Genomic DNA, 16,891 nt, shown 5'->3' on the forward strand with positions numbered 1-16,891 from the left:
ACCCTAGCTAGGAACACCCGTACTCCATGCACCACATAATATAAAGTAGTATAGAAATAGGAAAAACCCAAGTCAAACTAACCCTCCTCCCCCCAAGGCTGTCCTTAAAGGATTCTTTACAAAGATGGTGATAAGAGGAACCCTGTGGTGTGGGTTTCACCATTTTTCACAGGATGATAATGGTTAGAGATGAAAGAGGCAGATCAGACTGAGTCAGTTCCCAGGCAAGGTCAGGCTGTACTTCCAAGGTACCGTATACTTGCTAGTATTTTATCAAAGTTGTGCATTGTTATACAAAGACGCTGCACGAATATTAGCATTTTTCATCTGTCTCGTTATGTTAGCATCTTATGGTATAAGGATAACTCGATATAGTTAAGGACACAAATACTTTGAACCTCACAAATAAGATACAGAAAGGCCAAATTCTCCTCCCCATCTCTGTCTGGAACACTGCATGATGTAAGTGCAAATAGAATTTGTTTCAGGGTTTCCTACTTAAAGAGAGATTGTAGAGCACTATATTTTGCTTTCAAGGTCCTACATAAAGGTTGGTTATTGTTTGTTTTTCAAATAAATATTTAGGGCCAAATTTCAACAGGCATCACAGAGAGGTGCCTGCCACAAAATCCATGGCTGACCATGTTATCCCTATTATGGCTCTACCAAAACTCATGGAATGATAACACAGAAGTTTTAAATAAACGAGGCCTGATCCCACAACCATGGAAGTCAATAGGCGTCTTTCCATTAGCTTCAGTGGGCTCTGTATCAAGCCCATAATTAGCATTCTATAAAATGCAGTCAGGTGATAAACCTGGAAAATTGCTCATGCAATTGAACATGTCGTTCCCGGAGTACTATACCTGCCTTCTTATACATCTGTAAAGTCCTATGCACGTACCCCTCTGTGACCATCTCTGTGGGCCTTCTACAAACATTACATTCCCCTGGCGTTATTCCTCATCCATATCTTGTCATGAATGTATGAACACCCATTACTGCAATAACCCAGGTATAAAGACACAGATGCTTTGCTGTGCCAGAACCACCACCACAAGAAGCAGCACACAAGTGAAAGTGCAAACACAGAGCCTGCTGTAACAACCAGGATCCTTTGCAGGAGTCTGTCTTAATGTTTTAAGCATAGCTGCGTGACAAGTGCATGATCTCTACCCTTATTGTAGGATTCTTTGTTTCAAATGGAGCTTGTTCCATTATTGGCCGCACCAGGGTTTTTGGTTTTCATAACTTGCAGTTGAAACAACGTTATCTGACTGTGGAAATTTTATTGCTTCTTGAGCCAGGGCTATAATAAGGGCAGAGAGGGCACAATGTCGGTGGAGTGAATGAAATGTGCTCCATGCATGGTCATGGCCAAGCATCCCCAGCAAGAAGATACAGCACACAAGTGGTAAAGCTCAGGATGGAATGAAATATTTTGGAAAGGCATCACACAGTGGAGCTGGAACCCATCTCACCTGAGCTTGTCGTAAAGGTTATATAAGAGTTTTCGCTGGGGCTAGACCATTTGGGAAAAACCCACAACTGGTACGTCATCCCGGGGGTCAGGTCAGCCAGCTGCACAGAGGAAGGGGTCTGAGCTTTAACAGGGATAGATCTCACTGTATTGTTACCTGAGAAACAGAAACCTCACATCAAAACCAGGCGGCAGGAAGCTCAGACATATTAGTGTCGACTGCATTATGCTACACCTCTCTGTGAAGCAGAAATAATATAATTTGATGGACCGGGGCCATAACATCTTAATGTCCTCAGTGTCTGTGATTACTGCCCATTTGGGAATATAGAAAATGCAGTGATACAGGTAAATGACAGTGCTTTAATAGCACCTCCGTTTGTTGCACTGAAAATGCCTTCGTAAACACCCAGGAGACCTCTCTCTATTGTTAGAACCCGGTGGAGCTCTTTTGCTAACCAGTCTTTAGGTTTGGGTGTCTGGGGGAAATCAGAGCAGTGTATTCACAGAGGAGGGGTCTGGAATTTGTCTACCCCCGCTGATCTGATAAAGCCATTCTGCCCACTTACAGGGCATGGGGTTAGAGGCCGTCTCTCAAGCCTTTGAGAAGAAGGGGTTGATAGCAGCATCTTCACACCAGTTTTATTTGCAGGATGGAAATCTACATCTGTTCATGTTGGTTAATGAATCGCTGAGGATTGTAAGCATTTTCAAAGACTGGCTCAATGTGCATGATTGTGGCCCTGCTAGTGGTGGGCCCACATAGATCCTCTTGCAGGTTGGGAAGCTGCTTCTTCAGCTCAAATGGGCAGGGTCTTGTGCTGCTGATAGTCCCTAGTGCATGTGTAATAAACCCAATTCCGGCCATACACGAGGATTGAACCTGGGACCATGTGTGGGGCATATTTTATACCTTTAAATAAAATCTGCAGCACTCAGCAGAGAAAAGGGTATTTTTTTGCTTGGGGATTATAGAAAATTGGGACAACCTGTATCACAAATGAGTAAATGCCTACCGCTGTGGTGGTCTAGCAGGGGAAAGGGAATGCTACATAGAGGCTCAGCACTTGTGTCCAGTTTAAACTGAGGCAGGAGTTATGGAAAAGCCTGTTGGCTGCATGGCGAATACCACACTGTACCCTTGGCTTGAAACATATCAGGGTGCAGGCAATTTAAACGGGTAGGTGAGACTGTGTTAGCACAGAATGAACAGATTGGTGAAAGTCTGATAGCCCAAACTCAGACAGCCCTTCCCTCTAGGGGTGCTTGTGGTATATGCTGTAGCCAAGACGGTGGGAGGTGACAATTTTCAGTCTTTGTGTTAGATGCCTGGCACTAGTATAAAGAGGCGGGAAAGCTCTTTGAGTACCTTCTGACCAAAGACAGAAGGGGTATGGTTGCTCCAGTGACGAGGGAATCTGAAAGAATTAAATGGAAACCAGCACTACAGTTTGTCTGAGCAGTTCAACTCCACTGCGGTTTGCAAAAACTGAATAGGTGCAGTTTTCCAAGATATAGGAGCATCTTTAGACCCTTTTGGGGATCAACAATAAGAGGTCTCCTGGGGAGTTTTCCTGAAAGGCGATTTGGGAGGCATCGTCTGATGTTGTGAATATCCCAGATCCTGAAATCCTTACTCAGGCACAACTCCCATTGGAGCCTGTCCTGAGGAGGGACTTCTTCATCTGGCCTCATGTTAGGCACAAGCTGTATGTGTTTAAGATTTCTCTGCAGTGAAAGAGAGTACTAGGGATGGAAGAGACCAGCATCCGAAGCTCAGAGAAATGCTTTGCATTTTACTATGTTAAGAGCAAGCATCAGGGAGTTGAGAGCCTGATGAGTATTTCAAATTCTGGATAATGATGCAAAAGGGAAGAAGATAAAGTAATTTCCTTAAATCAGTGCTGAGAATTGCAAATATTGCTTTGCCTGCTAATTAAAGGTGTGGAAGCCTTACAGAGGGAACAGGTACTGTCCGGCAATCGAAGGGATTCTAAGTAGCGTGTGAGTTCATCTCTAGAACAATGTTGTAAACAAAGTTGGATCACTGTCAAGAATCACAGACTGTTTAAATTCATACCAGACATTATGAAATGTTCGGGAAACAGCTGCAAACAGTGTTCATTACTATCTGCCTATTGACACCACAAAAGCAATATTTAAAAAAAAAACACCCCCAAACTGCGACAGGTGCCAGCTTTGAATTTCCAGGCCAGGTAGAGCCCCGTAATTTTAAGAGACAACGAAATCTATTATATAGGAGTTACTGATCACAGATGATTCTGCCCTTTTCATTCAAAAGCAGGTACATTATTTTTGACTGTTGCACCATAGATTATCTATTAAAAGTATTCATTTCCCTCTCCTTAAGCATTTTGTTCACAATTTGGTTGCTCTTTCTCTATAGCCCTTAATCTCATGACAAGCTGCAGCCTTTACAGCTTTCTTTGGACTCCCAAATGAGCAGCCCTGTTAATTCAGAATGCATGGACCTGAACCTTCCATTGCAAGAAATGAAAGGAGAAGGTAATTGCATTTAGAAGAATGGCAAAACACACGATCCCAATGCATTCTTAGTGGCAAAGAGAATCCTTTGCATATTTCCCCCCCCATGAACAGGCTGGACAGTAGGTTTCAATACACTGCAGTTAATATTGCTTAAAAGGGCTCTTTGAAAACCTGAGACCTGACAGGATCTCTAATGGCATAACAGCCCTGCAGTATCTCCACGCGGTCTGATGCTTACTGGTGATATACTCAACCACAAAGTCAGTTCCAGCAGAAAAATTGTGGCTCCAGGTGATGTTTGCCCAGTTACTGTTAGTGAAAGCTTTTACGTTCCATATGGATGATCCATTCGTGGCTGGTGGACAGGTTAGAACAGGAGTTAGTACTTTGGATTATACACACATGGATCTTAACCTCACATCTGGGTTTGACAAACTATTTCAAAGTTATTAAGAATTACAAAAGTTAAAGCCCCTTGCATTAGTTGGTGGATATGCCCTCCTAGCTAAGTATGCTACAAAGCTTAAGGCATGTTTTATTCACTGGTAAATTCAGAACCTGGCAGGTTCTTAACTCTGAACCTTCAGCCTTATGGGTGAGTTTAAAATCAAGAGTGCATCACAGCTTGTGTATTTAGGTAACTCAGTTCTTAAATTCAGAGAGGCTCTGCCTTACACTATTGATAAACGAATGGCTGTATCATAACTCCTATGGTCTAGCTAAAAGAGTGCCTAACCCAAGGTGAGAGAAGCACGCGCTCACTACCACAATCTAGAGGAGGGACTGGGAAAGAACATTTCCCTGGTAATAGTCTACAAACTACATGTTGGATAATGCAATCAAGCTGTTCCTAGCAAAACCACAAGTGACTTTCAAGTTGAGCAATGTCAATATTACTCTGGAGAGTGAGTAAATACCTCTTTATGTTAAAGTAGAGCCAGTTACTGTAGCTTGCACCTGCAAAGTGACTTGGGGATGTCAGGGGAGTGAAAACACCCCCCCCCCCAAGCGCAGCAAGTTTCAGCGCTATAAAGCACCAGGGTAGACAGTGCACCTCCCAGCGCTGGGAGTTATGCCCCTCGTGCAGGTGATTTTTTTTAGAGCTCTCTCCCAGCGCTCTGCTGCAACCACACAAGCCACGTTAAAGCATTTCCCGTGGCAGCACTTTAGTGTTGCCAGTGTACACTAGCCAGGGCCAGCTCCAGGCACCAGCTTAAGAAGCAGGTGCTTGGGGTGGCCAAGGGAGAGGGGCAGCACCTGCGGCAATTCCGGGGCGGCAGGTCCCTCACTCCCTCTAGGAGCGAAGGACCTGCCACTGAACTGCCGCCGCCAATTGCGGCTTTTTTTTTTTTTTTTTTTTTTTTTGCTTGGGGCGGCAGAAATGCTGGAGCCGGCCCTGAGACTAGCCCTGAGCAGAAATTACATTGTGATGTTTACATGACACAGTTGCACAGACTTTGGTGTAGCAAAGTAAATGCTAGTGATTTCTGACTCCGTTCCTGTACTCGGCAGAAAAAAACTCATTCTTAAAAAATGGAAGATTGTTCCATAATATAAATGGATTGCAAAAGGGTATCTCTTTATCTGATTCTTCAGGGCCATGCAATCCCATTGGATGCACAATGTGCAGTCAGGACAAATGGAGTAACTAGAGACTGCTGCAGGAACCCTACCCCAAGAAATCACAGTCAAGGCCCCAAGTCTGTGAAGACTCCTGCATGTTGTTAGCTTTATGTGTGTGGGTGTGTAGACCCATGGACGTCAATGAGACTACTCATGTACCTTGGGGTTCAAGTGATATGCTGTCATAGCTGTTACAATGCTGCATAGTGTTGCTAACTCCCATCATTTTATCATTTTTTTTTTTTAAAGCCCAGTTGCTGTAGTCAGGTGATTGCAAAGGAGTTTCTTACCCTTCTTGTTGCCAAGAAAAGTTTGAAAACGTGCACCGAGTGCAGCCTAAAGGTTCCAAAACCGAAAAGGCAAACGAAAAAGATCCCCAAATTTATTATTTAAATAAAATCCTCATGATTTGAGGTGGGGGGGGGGAGAGGAGTCTCACGCAAGATTTTTGAACGGTTGGGACTGACAATTTTGGGAGCACAGCAAGTAAAATTTGGGCTTTGGCCACGGAATAAGAGGATGGAGTCAACTGAGAGAACAGTTTTTCAACATGTTCCTGTTTCAGAACACAGCAGTTTCTATTGATTGCTACATAGTGAGATAAATTCAACCAGACCATCAGTAACCAGTGAAGTTATTGGGGCAGCCTAGGAGAGGATTGTTAATGCTTCAAGGATCATTGTGTGGGTGTGTTCTTGTACTGACGGTGGAGCATACTGGGCCCCATTTGTCTTATTGAATGACTTCCCAGAAGCAGAAGAATGTTGTAAAAGGCTTTAAATTTTTTTTTAAATGTGAAGTTTCTGCATTTTCACAATTTTTCACTTTAAAATGGTGTGCATTCTGAGAATACAGCTTAAAATGTTCTCCAGTTTTGAATTTCATAATTCAAAATTCGTTTCAGCTGAAAATCGATTCACTTAAAACAAAACAAAACAAAAACTTGCAAAAATGCTGATTTGGTCATTTTGTGGATACCTAACAAAAACCACATACTTTCAAATCATGAGATGATGGCCCAGAATTTGTTTCCCTCCTCTTAAAAAAGGTTGCATTATATTGTCATGACACTGGTAATAAAATTAGTTGGGCTAACTGCATTAATACATGACCTCTCAGCTTATGTTCTGGTGCATGGTTTGAGATGAACACTGCTGATTTCTTTATCTTGTTGTGTTGGTATGAGTCTTTTCAGTGTCGCCTTTTCTGTATTGTGGTAGTACATACTGCTTCTGAGATACTGCCTATTTTCAATTACTGAGAACATTTCTCATGTAGTAATTTGTCTGAGACCTTTCTGGTAGCAGATCCTTTTATGCTGCTTAGTTGTGGAAATCCTGCGTAGCAACACTAGGCAGCCGAGTCTCTTTGGCCTGGTCTGCATGAGAAAGTTGCATCTCTTCAACTTAAATTGGTGTATGAATTAATCTGGTTAAACTAGTCCAAACCCCTTATGGATGTTCTTACTTCAGTTTGAGTAGCTTATTGCAGCTTAGCTTAAACATGTTCCTAATCAATTTCAGCTCAACTGATATGTGGGTGAATAGATAGGGGTTTACATTGGTTTAACATCTTGAGTTAAACTGGTGTAACTTTATCATGTAGACAAGGCATTTAGCTACTCTAGGAGCTAGAGAGAAGCATCGGTTCTGTCTGCATCTAGCAGCCCCAATAAAGAATCCTCTTTATTTTCATTACTAATCAGTGTGATGTTTTTCCTCTATGAAGAGGAACAACATACACATGATTCTTACATGTACAGTTGTCTACAGGAGCTGAGTCTTAACTATGAACTATTTTGACTGTATTAGCTTCTGCCACAAGCTTAGTGCACTTTTTGGATTAGTGAATACAAATGATAATGTAATGATTTATCTGTAAGTACCAGTCTATTTACCAGAGATGCAATTACTGTAACTTCTCTTTTAAAAAGCAACAGAGACCTCTCTCCATTTTCCCTGTCAATAGATTAAGGATATTTAGAATCCTGTTACATTAGAGAGTCCATCCCCATGTAAATGCAGGATGTAGTCCTCCCAGCAGAGACACGGGATAAATTGATCCTGGCCCAAAGATGGAACTTGTCTGCATCTTGCAATTTTAAATACTTCCCCAAATTTCCCATGGGCTATATATCTAGATTGTACTACAAAGAGAGCGGTAAGCATAAACCAAAAGAATCCCATGCACAATAATGGGTCTGCTACCTCAGTTGCTGTGCTTTACTTGAAGTGGAATTCTTTATAATAATAATAATAATAATAGAATCCCTTTTCTGAGATGGTAATAGAAGATTTAATAATACTTTGTGACCTTCTGTATTGTCTTCCACCTAATTTTTTCAAATGTTTTGCATTTGTTAATTAAAATCACACCACTCCTGGGAGCGTGATATTATTCCCATTGTAAAGATGGACAAACTGAGGCACGGTGAGTTGGATTAGAACCCAAACGCCTGTAAACTAGTCCTGTGCTTTGACGCCTATGTCCTATTTCCTCCGATTTCTTGCTAAGCCATCCCCAAAGCACTAAGAAGTCCCCCACTTGTTGGGTTAAATTCCATCCTTGGCTTGTCGTTTAAACCTGAGTATGGACATGAAATAGGTGAAAGGCCCAGCTACAGTTAGGTGGGTTAGAGGAAATAGGAAAGCGTAGTACCAAAGTCCTGCTTAATGGTGGCTGTCGGAGCACTCTCCGTAGTGGTTGTAGTGCTGGCGACGGTTGTAGTGGTTGTGGCAGCTGTGGTGGTGGTTGTGGCGATGGTTGTAGTGCTGGTTAGACTGACTGTAGTTGTAGGCAACGAGGTTGCAGCTGGGAGAGGGAAATGTAAAAACTGCAGTTTTAGAAGAGGTTATATCCTTAACTCTTGCCATCCCCAAAGGCTAAACGCACGCACGAGAGAGAAAGCAGAGTGGCGCGGCACGACACAGAGAAAAACAGGAGTTGGTGGGAGAGGGGGAACAAACCGAACCATCTGAAATGAGAGAATGAAGCTTAGTTTTCATTTTCTTTCCAAGTGCACATTTTTAGCAACAGTCATGCACTTCAGCGCCAGCAGAGGCGGGTGTGTGGGGGTGCCTGGAATCTCTTGGATAAAGGGACACGCAAAAAATTCTGTAGGTGAGTGAGAACAAACACGTGAAACGCAGCAGGAAGTGGGTGAGCTCAGGCCCCAAACAAATAGCCCCCAGTGTTGTTCTGGGCTGGCTGTTGGTTTTATTCCCTTTCCCAGGCTTAACAACTTGCCTCTCTTTTCGGCTGCTCTGCCTTAAATCCCTACCACCACCTCTATTCATTAAACAGCAAGAACTGCCATCATTGGAATGACAGAAAAAAAAAAAAGGTGACCTACTTATGTCCTCTTGGAAGATGAACAGAAGGGCCAGTTTCTGCTCCCCACTTTACACCCAATGTAACTGAGAAGAGACGTTAGCTCAGAGCATCAAGTCCCCTTTAAATAAGATTTAACTCTTAACAAAATATAATAATCCAGTTTGTCACAGACTAGGAAAGCAAAATTCAATTAGCGTAGCCCACCCCTGAACTAGACCAACAGCATTTCTGAGCTGACAGCATTCTGCCAGCAGACACTTTAACTGTTTCCATTCTAGCTCGTCTTAAAGATGCTGGAGCCTGTTGGGGCTGAAGAGGCATTTGTAGGACGGGGATGCAGCTTTCTGTTTTAATCTGGTGGGGGATGGCTTCAGGTTTGCCTCCCCTCACCTGCCTTTTCTATTTATTTATTTAAGATGAGGCTTGCATAGTCTAGGTTTTCTATAAACCCATTTTCCCCTCACTCCATCCAGATCCCCCTTTTGCTGTATTTCAGGAGAGAAAAGGGGATCTAGACAGATATAATGCACACACCCAGCAAGGAAGGATACCCCCTTTCTCTCCTAGAATACTGAACCCTATCGACTGATGGTCCAGTAGGTGGAGAGTGGTGGTTTTTTTCTGTGCTTTTTTCTCCACAGGCTGAGTTACGGTATTTAAGAAATCCTTTCACTTTTTGGATTTGTCTACACACTTTTTGGATAAATCAGGACCCTAATCCTCAAAAGATTTGAATGGGAGAATAGCAGCCAGTGCCTTTAGCTAGGTAGATGACAGTAGATGGTCCTTGTCAATAGGACTCACTGGGTGAAATCCTATGGCTTGTGTTGCGCAAGAGATCAGACAAGTTGATCACAATGGTCCCTTCTGGCCTTAAAATCTATTACCAAGGTAGATATGAGGGTTATTTTGCTATTTGGAGATGCTTGTCCAAATGCTTCTAGCTATGAATGAAGGTCAGGCCATGTGAAATATTTGCACCAGCACTGGATAACCTAACCCTCAAAGGGTTATTGCCTTTGGCTAAATTTGGATTTGGTCTAAAATTAAACAGTAATTGTCAGAATAATTCATCCAAAATTTGCTTTGCGATCCCTGTACTGAAGTATCCTAGGTTTTTATAAAATTCTGCTTTGCTTATTCTTGTGATTTGGTGACATGCAATGCCTCTCCTGGTTATGAGTGAGAATTAGTAGAGGACCTATTTTAAATATGACCTTTATCCAAATAAAACCAACTTCAGGGGAGGAGTCTAAAAAGACAGCCCAGAACAAAACCAGGTCTTTGCCACTTCCTCGTTTTCACTTTACCTGGGTCTGCAGTTTGGCAGGTCTTGTGCCCAAGTAGACCCCAACTGATTTCAGAGGGGCTCCCTGAGGGCCCGACTGCAGAACTAAGGCATTATTTTGGTTCTTGAAAGAGATGCTGCTTTGCACATGACTCTGCTGTATTCCAGGGTCCCTCATTGTTTAAGAAGCAGCATGTGCCTCAGTGGGCTTCCCAGAGACCCATAGAAGGGTTGTGTGCACATATTGTGTATCTTGTTGGTTTCAAAGCAGCGAGACCCAAAGAGTCCCACCCACAAAATATTTGTAAAACCAGAACATTTCCGGTGGTCCAAAAATTAGACTCTTAGAGCTCAGAGATGGAATAGAACCGTTAAATCTCTCCGTGCATCTCCCTGCCAATTTCCCCTCACAGCACGTCACTGAATAAATACCAAACAGACATTGAAAATCCCAGTAACCCACTCAAACAGAAAATGAAACTGTTGACAGTATGGAAGCAAGACAGCATGGCTTCCCTTTTCACAATATCGTGTCAGCAACAGACCTTTAGCACTCAAAAGATACAAACAGAACGACAGCCAGCGTCATGCACAAGCACAGCCATCGAAAGCCTCCTGCCACTCCCTTGTCAAAGGTTTGATTGATGTTGATGAAGAAGCAAGAATGCCAAACAACATGTGAGACAATCCAGAGAAAATACAGTGTGTCAGAAACAGAGCTCAAGTCAAAGAACCACAGAACTTGCTTGGTGTGTATGAGACACAGAATAACAAAGCCCTTTCTTATTTGATTAGGCCACCACAATACAAGTGCCTCTTTGAGAGGAGAGGACTGCTATCCTGCAGTTCTTCCTCTTAGCCAATTATAAGATCAGGGGTGTTTCTTATGCCCTGTGGCTATAAGGTACAAAAGCCTGAATTGGGCTGAGAAAAATTAACAGCGCTATCCCTGCAGATTCCTTGCATTTTTCTGAAGCTCAAGAGAACAGTGTGGCTACTGGCAATATTAACTCAATTGTCCCTAAAAGGACAACCTTCTGAATACAGAGTTTTGAACAAACCCAATGAAAACATCCAGAGTAGGAACCAATATTAGCTAATGAATTCTCACAGCTTCCCTGTGAGGCACCCGTATCCCATTTTATTCAGGGGGAAATCAAGGCAGAAAGAAGTAACTTGCTCAAGGACAGAGGAGTCAGTGGCAAAGCTGGCATTAGAACTCGGAAGTTCCTGCCTCCCGGTCCTGCTTTCATACCACTAAAGTGTGCCTCCTGCTAAATTCTTAAAGGTCTATTTTGCACCCAATGCACTTCCAGGGATTTAGGGTCTGGTCCCCTCAATGCCCCTTTCTTGGTGCTTGGGTTACTGATCTTGTATGAATGGCTAACACTGTATTATGCTGGCTGATGTGTGTTTATTTACTAATCCTCACATTAGGCTATGATCCTCATGTATTTAAAAAACAAACAGGTGGAGTGCAGTTATTAGAGTGCTCCTGCTGCTGGAGGTGTCCTTCACATTCCAGGGTGATGGTCTAGTTATTAACAGTCCGAACTGTGCCTCTCAGCTTCGGCTGACAGTGATGACATGAAGTATTTGCCCCAAATCCGTGATAGCTCCATTGGAAACAATACCCCAGGGCAGTGCCATCACCTTGCATCAGGATAATGCATTATGCAACTGCCATAAAAGTCAGTGAGAGAGATTCGGGGTGTGTTTGCAGTGCTTACAAAAATGAATCATCATGTCAAGCCTGTGGCAGACTAGGGACAGGTAAATGCAGGATGCTTTGATCCTGAAACCCCATAGCTCAAAGGGGCCCCAGATGGAGCTGTGAGAAAGAAGCAGGCTATCAGGCTGCAACCCCATGCTGCACCACTAAGATCAAAAGTGAGAGGAAGGCGAGAATCCAGCTGGAGGAGCTGGGAAGGAGAGCGCATCCCCAGGTTTGGGGGATTCAGCCTTAATCCGCCTGTGATAGGACCGACGATACAAAGCGAACACCTCATTTGGGTTTTAATATGAAATGAATCTTAAAGAATAGCTCAGCTGGTAATTTGGGAGGGAGGGGGAAAGGGGACATTTTCTGTCCTTTGAATTCTAGCCCTTAATGAGGACTGACTCCAGACTGAAGAAGGATAAAGGGTGACTTTGACAGAGAATCAGAGCTTCTCTGAAAATCAGGAACATTAAAGACACTGTCAGGTGATGGGCAGACAGGGAGTGAGTCTGAAATGAGTGGCAAGGGGGCATTAAAAGCTACACTCAAGTATTAAACCTTTACAAGTGTCAGGCTCTTGGGGATCTGAAAACACTTTAACACTTTAACACATCCTGTCCTGATTGAGAATATATCACTGTACCCAGTTGGCAGATACGTAAACGGAGCCACAGGGAAATTAAGAGTCCCGGGGTGGGATTTTTAGAAGCACCTAATTGATGTAGGAGCACAAGTCCCATTAACTTTCAAGGACCTTCCAATAGGACCCATGTTCTTAAGTCACACAGGTGCTTTTGAAAACTCTACTATACATTTTAGCCAGCACAAAATTATGAAACTTGGCAGCTTACCTTATTTAGCCACCTATGTATGGTCCCAATTTGCAGGCTCAGTCAAGGATTTTAGCTACTAAGGCCAACAATTTCAGGTGGAGCCTCTGATGTTCAATGCCCAATGGGAGACACTTTAGATCTGGCTTTCAAGTGCTGAGCATCGACTGCTCAGGTTAATGGGGAACTGCAGGTTCTCTGAAATCAAAGGCCACTTTTGAAAAGTTTGCTGTGTAAGCTATTTAAATGGCAGGGCAAAATTGCACCCACCAAATCTGGAAGCCAACGTATGAAAATCTAGTGCTGATTTGCCCAAGTTCACACAGCAAATCAGGAATAAAACTCAGGAGTCCCTCTAGTCCCCCATTTCCATTCCCCTTGCTCTAAACCATTAGACAACTCACTCTCCCTAAAACATGGGATTAATAATCTGTAAACCAGACCTGCAAAGTCACCTCACCGTCAACTCATCTGAGGACAAACTAGGCTCTGATCCAAATAGACCCTGAGTTTTGTGACCCAGGCTCTTTCTCTCTAAAGCCGTGCACTGCCACTTCCCTCTATGGATACTAAAGATGTGGTCAGAGGATGGAGTCCCAGGGGTGTGGCACAGTTGCTCAAGTAAAATAGATGGAAAATGCAGCAGACACACTGGCTGCTGGAGTTAATAGGCTAATTAATCCAAAGTAAACGAGAGAGAGAGACGGGTACATAATGGTTTCTTCATGGCACGCTGGCTCCACTTATGCTCTTTCTTGGAACCTGCATACGCTAATAAAACCCACCATTGTTTGCTCCCAGGATTATTCAGATCATCAGCAGGGATGGATCCTTGACAGGAGCCTGCACCCCATGTGACAAACGCATGTGAGGAGAAAGTTTGTCATTAGGCAGATGGGCCGTGTTCTGTGCTACAATCACCACACGAGAGTGGGTTTTATTTACGACTCCCCCACTCTTTGCCTCCTTTTGTGCTCCAGCACTAGGCTAGAGATTCATGGCTCCCTCCAACTCCACTGTGAATTCAAGTCATTTGAAAGCTGGGGGTGCAGTTCTGCATGTGCGGTGAAATATGACAAAACAATGCACACCCATATTGCTCTTTAATTATTTAGGGAAGCTTTTAATGTGATGTTAGGCTGTAATAACTGCTTTACCCCTGAGCATGTATATAGCATCAGTAGACTTAGAGGGAGTTCATGAATTTTTTATGTATTTGGATGGATAGCCAAATGTATCGCCAAGAGATTTTTCTTTCCTCGTGATTTTTTTTTTTTTTTTTTTTGCAACAGGAGGAAATTGTGCAAAGAAAAAGAATTATACTAATTTGTTCCAAATGTAATAACTCTAGAAGATTCAGAAGGACAATCAAGTGATGGGTTTGCATATTAGATTGCCAGATTGAATGGACTGCAAAAAAAGAGAAGTCAGCAATTCTCCACAAGTGCTACATTTCTGTCAATGTCGAGTGTTAATGATGGCGTTCTCCCCAACCCCGCTCCTTTTATGGAGGAGAAAAAGGAGAAACCAACAAATATCAGCATTTAGCCATTTAAAATATAATCCTTCCAAGTAAAAGCTTCCAGTTCTAACCTGTACAAAGTACAGACTGTGTTATATGGAGGAACAAAAATTATTTATGGTCCCAATCTTGTAAGACTGAAGCTTTGCTATTGACAATAGTGCTACAGAATCCAGCTCTATGTGACTTATCAAATATTTTCTTCCTTCAGTGGGTAAATGAGACCCTTTGGGTTTTATAAAGTAAATCCTTTCCTTTTGCTTTGCCCATCTCTAGTTTTGGCTTGGTAATGAAATGTAAACCTCACAAGGTGAAATTTTTGGTTTTTGGTTTGATTTCATCAAATTTGTCTGATTTCCCATACACACTCACAACAAACATGAAAACTGGTGTGTTGGTCATCCCCCTCCCCCAATCCCACCCCAAAAGGACCATTTTTGAGTGAAAACAGCTTGAGATTAGTAGTAGTTAAAGATAAATTTCACTGTAACAGAGCACCTAAGGGACCTGCAAAATCCAGGTCGCTGAGCAGAGAGACGAGTCTTTAGAAGAAGGTCAAACAAAATTATACTAGAAACCTGTACTCGTTAGGAAGATAAAGAGCCTTCTAGGTCAAATGCAAATTAAATCAGGTGACTCCAACAATCTACTCCTTGCTAGCATGTAACTACTAATCGTACACTGGCGCAAGGTGGAGTGAAATTTTTAACTGATACAAAGGCAGGGATTTGTTCTAGTCAATCTTATGTATCACTACTAGTTACATTAGACTAAGGGACAAGTGGTCCGGTTACAGACCAGTATATCACAAACTGTTACGGAAAGAAACAAATACTGTTTGCCATTGAAAAGCCAGGAATGCAGTCTACAAGGAATCTGAGCTTAACAAGCACATCATTTCAATTACTAACATTTCTCCTCATTTCAGTTCAAACATAATCTTAGTGGCCATTTATTGCTTATATTGGTAGAATACAACCCAAACTCTGTCAGTCCCTTTGGTCAATGAGAACTTGGAACACACTATTCAAATGGCAAGGCATTCCATCTAACTTCAGCAGTTTGAGAAATATGAACTGCTAAAATCACGATGAAACTGCTGGATGCAATAAGAAGAAAGATGAGATTGAAAGATTCGGCAGGATCCACCAAAGCTAGAAACGTTGGCCCTGGCCCAGACAGGAATTTTAGATCCCCGTGAACTATGTTAAACTAGGGTTGAAATGAGATGTTCCCTGTTTCATTGATGCTATGGAACTATATGGGAAAAGTTACGTATGTTTTATATTCAGTTCTTCAAAGCTCAAAGCAGACCAATCTGGTACCCTTTGTTTTAGGAAGTGACAATACAGTAAAAGAAAGAAAGGTCTGTAAGTGAGGGAAGTTTGCAAAATAATATTAATTAAACAAACACTGCTGTAACAAAATAGGGGGGGAGGGGGACATCTGTGAAGTAGAAAAGCAGAACCTAAAATACACCATTTTGTGACTGAAAACAGGCCCTGTGTTTGCAGTCATCACACAGGCAAATCTCCCATTGAAATCCCATTTCCTTACAAGGAAAACCAAATGCCCCTATCTACTCCTTAGTGCTGTGTCCACGAAGATAAAGCATGGCTTCTTACAGATCCCTTTAGTGCATGCAAAAATGGGTGCTGTCATCTCAGATCAATAGCTCTTCATTGGCACAGGGCATTTGAGATGCATTTGCTGGCAGACATGATCCCACGTGCTGCTCAGCTGAATCGCCGAGGCTTGATCAGCCCGGCTGCAACAGTTTCTGCAAAAATCGGCTGAAAATGCCCTGCTCTGAAAAAGCCATTTCTCTGAAAGTCGCACGCCAGTGATGCTGTTGCATTTACAGAGGGGAAAACCCCTCATTTGTACCCCCCAAAAAAGAAAAAGTTTCAGAAGTTATGCTTTGGCGTTTGCTATGTTGACACATTTTGGGTAGTTGGGGATTTAGGTTTCCTAGAAAGCAGGCAGAGTCTCCCTTTCAAAAGAACATGGTTTCTCTGTATCTCAGTGTTGTTACGGAAATATGCAGTAGAGGGCAAAGCCAGCAAATAGCCTAACATGCAAACATGCATAGCTGCTGCACAAACATTATTATTAACCCTTTCAATGGAAGCCTGGGAAAGAGAGAACTATATAGCTGCTGGCCATTGGAGAAATACAGTGTGTCGTGTACGTTGCAGTGTTCGCATGTAGAACTTTGGCTGCGCCAAGCATACCCGCAAGTAACGCACCCCTGTATTTCTAGAAGGGAGTAACAGCTGCCAAAGAGTTGTACAGGAATTTTCAGTGTGTAGTGCCATTGTTTGTGTAAAATACTGCATAAAGAAAGGTGAATATACCCTCAGTACCTGGGAGTGTTTATATATGATACTACTGAGCATTGTCACATGCATTCTAAGGATAAGCATTAATTAAGCTGCACGTAACACCCTCAGGCAGTATGAATGCAACGTATTGTCCCCATTGGACAGAATGGAGGATGGAGATGCAGAAAGGTGAAGCAGTTGGTGCAGAGTTGGGACTACAACCCTGGTTGTCCCACTGCCGTGCTCTAACGACAAGACTGCAC

At 42.8% G+C, this 16,891-nt stretch overlaps 1 protein-coding gene across 4 annotated transcripts in view; it reads right to left on the reverse strand.

The window, feature by feature from the left end:
• The window catches only part of NFASC (neurofascin), a 192,566-nt gene that overhangs the window by 17,070 nt on the left and 158,605 nt on the right, over positions 1-16,891 (reverse strand). The window contains exons 28-30 of one of the 4 annotated variants that reach the window (XM_054027415.1): positions 8,270-8,422; positions 4,227-4,343; positions 1,482-1,637 (exon numbers count right to left, since the gene is read on the reverse strand). The exons of the other annotated variants lie outside the window; for them this stretch is intronic. Coding sequence (XP_053883390.1) covers positions 1,482-1,637; positions 4,227-4,343; positions 8,270-8,422 — 426 coding nt within the window. The remainder of the gene's footprint in view (positions 1-1,481; positions 1,638-4,226; positions 4,344-8,269; positions 8,423-16,891) is intronic. 4 annotated transcript variants of the gene reach the window in all.

This window comes from Malaclemys terrapin, chromosome 4, assembly GCF_027887155.1.
Source record: "Malaclemys terrapin pileata isolate rMalTer1 chromosome 4, rMalTer1.hap1, whole genome shotgun sequence".
Taxonomy (NCBI): domain Eukaryota; kingdom Metazoa; phylum Chordata; order Testudines; family Emydidae; genus Malaclemys; species Malaclemys terrapin.